Raw genomic sequence first — 2,551 nt, 5'->3', positions numbered from 1 at the left:
TGGCATCCAGCTGCAGGCAGCCGAGGTGACCAATGTCCAGCTCCAAGCCCTGCCACAACCCTTGGAGGTCACCAACATCCAACTCCAAGCTGCCGAGGTGACAAATGTCCAGCTGCAAGCCACGGAGGTGACAAGTGTCCAGCTCCAAGCCCTGCCGCAGCCCTTGGATGTTACCAACATCCAGCTCCAAGCTGCTGAGGTGACGAATGTCCAGCTCCAAGCCCTGCCACAGCCCTTGGATGTCACCAACATCCATCTCCAAGCTGCTGAGGTGACAAATGTCCAGCTCCAAGCCCTGCCACAGCCCTTGGATGTCACCAACATCCATCTCCAAGCTGCTGAGGTGACAAATGTCCAGCTCCAAGCCCTGCCACAGCCCTTGGATGTCACCAACATCCAGCTCCAAGCTAGTGAGGTGACAAATGTCCAGCTGCAAGCCCTGCCACAGCCCTCCAAGGTGGCCAATGTCCAGCTCCATGCTCTGCCGCACCCCTCAGATGTCACCAACATCCAGCTCCATGCTCTGCCACAACCCTCGGATGTCACCAACATCCAGCTGCAGGCTGCAGAGGTTACAAATGTCCAGCTGCAAGCCCTGCCACAACCCTTGGATGTTACCAACCTCCAGCTCCGAGCCCTGCCACAACCCTCTGAGGTCACCAACATCCAGCTGCAGGCCACTGAGGTGGCAAATGTCCAGCTCCAAGCCCTGCCACAACCCTCCAAGGTGACCAACATCCAGCTCCAAGCCCTATCACAACCCTTGGATGTCACTGACATCCAGCTGCAGGCCACTGAGGTGACAAATGTTCATCTCCAAGCCCTGCCACAACCTTCGGACGTCACCAACATCCACCTGCAGGCCACTGAGGTGACAAATGTCCAGCTGCAAGCCCTGCCACAGCCCTCCGAGATCACCAACATCCAGCTGCAAGCCCTGCCGCAGCCCTCAGAGATGCCCAGCATCCATCTCCAGGCCACAGAGGTGACAGATGTCCATCTCCAGGCCACAGAGGCACCCAGTATCCATCTCCAGTCCATGGAGGTACCCAACGTCCAGCTGCAGGCCACAGAGGTGACAAATGTCCATCTCCAAACCACCAAGGTACCTGACATCAGTCTCCAAGCCACAGAGGTCCCTAGTGTCCATCTCCAAACCACTGAGGTCCCTAGTATCCATCTCCAAACCACGGAGGTCCCCAGTGTCCATCTTGAGCCCACAGAGGTGCCCAACATCCATCTCCAGGCCACAGAGGTGCGCGATGTCCAGCTCCAGGCCATGGAGGTGTCCAACATCCAGCTTCAAACCACAGAGGTGCCCAGTGTCCATCTTGAAACCACTGAGGTGCCCAATGTCCATCTCGAAAACACTGAAGTCCCCAACATCCATCTCCAAGCCACAGACGTGCCCAGCGTCCATCTCCCGACCACCAAGGTGACCAGTGTCCACCTGCAAGCCAGTGAGGTGACCGACATCCATCAAGAAACCGTGGAGGTGCCCAGTGTCCATCTCCAGGACGCAGAGGTCACCACTGACCCGCTGCAAGCCACTGAGGTGCCCAGCATCCATCCCCAAACCACGGAGGTGACAAATGTCAATCTCCAGGCCACAGAGATCCCCAGCGTCCATCTCCAGGATGCAGAGGTGACCACTGTCCAGCTGCAAGCCACTGAGGTGCCCAGCATCCATCCCCAAGCCATGGAGGTGACAAATGTCCATCTACAGGATACAGAGGTGCCCAGAGTCCATCTCCAGACCACTGAGGTGCCTAGTGTGCGTCACCAAACCACTGAGGTGCCCAGTGTCCATCTCCAAGTCACGGAGGTGCCCAGTGTCCATCTTCAGACCACAGAGATGACCAATGTCCATCTCCAAGACACTGAGGTGTCCAGTGTCCATCACCAAATGATGGAGGTGCCCAACATCCATCTCAAGATCACAGAGGTACCCAACATCCAACTGAAGACTATGGAGGTGACAAGTGTCCATCTCCAGGCCACTGAAGTGCTGAACTCCTGTCACCAAATGATGGAGGTGCCCAGCATCCAACTCAAGACCTCGGAGGTGCCTGATGTCCAGCTGCAGACCACAGAGGAGGTGCCCAACATCCAACTCAAGACCATGGAGGTGCCCAATGTCCAACCCAAGATCATGGAGGAGGTGCCCAACATCCAGCTCAAGACCATGGAGGAGGTACCCAATGTCCAACTGAAGACCATGGAGGTATCCAACATCCAGCTCAAGACTATGGAGGTGCCCGACATCCAACTCAAGACCATGGAGGAGGTACCCAACATCCAGCTCAAGACCGTGAAGGTGCCCAACGTCCAGCTTAAGCCCAGAGAGGTTACAAATGTCCATCTCCAGCCCATGGAGGTGACAAATGTCCATCTCCAGGCCGCAGAGGTGCCCAACGTCCAGCTGCAGCCCCCCGAGGTGCCTGTGGCAGGGGGGAGTCTGGCCCCCCCCCCATCCCCACGGCTGGCGGTGGTGGGGGCAGTTGGGGGTCTGCCCCCTGTGCTGCTGCTGCGAGGGGCTGGTGGGGGACCT

The 2,551-nt window shown here is 57.7% G+C and overlaps 1 protein-coding gene across 1 annotated transcript; it reads left to right on the top strand.

Annotated features, from left to right (window-relative positions):
• Positions 1-67: 67 nt before the first annotated feature.
• On the top strand, positions 68-2,540 carry LOC104618244 (periaxin-like; the record flags this gene model as incomplete). The annotated part of the gene is made up of 4 exons (XM_010283789.1): positions 68-457; positions 656-871; positions 1,046-1,585; positions 1,736-2,540. Coding segments are annotated over 4 exons (1,951 nt in total), but the record flags the coding sequence as incomplete, so codon positions are not given.
• Between the last annotated feature and the right edge of the window lie 11 nt (positions 2,541-2,551).

Source organism: Phaethon lepturus, unplaced genomic scaffold (assembly GCF_000687285.1).
Source record: "Phaethon lepturus isolate BGI_N335 unplaced genomic scaffold, ASM68728v1 Scaffold31333, whole genome shotgun sequence".
NCBI lineage: Eukaryota > Metazoa > Chordata > Aves > Phaethontiformes > Phaethontidae > Phaethon > Phaethon lepturus.
This window is presented reverse-complemented; position numbering and strand designations above follow the sequence as displayed.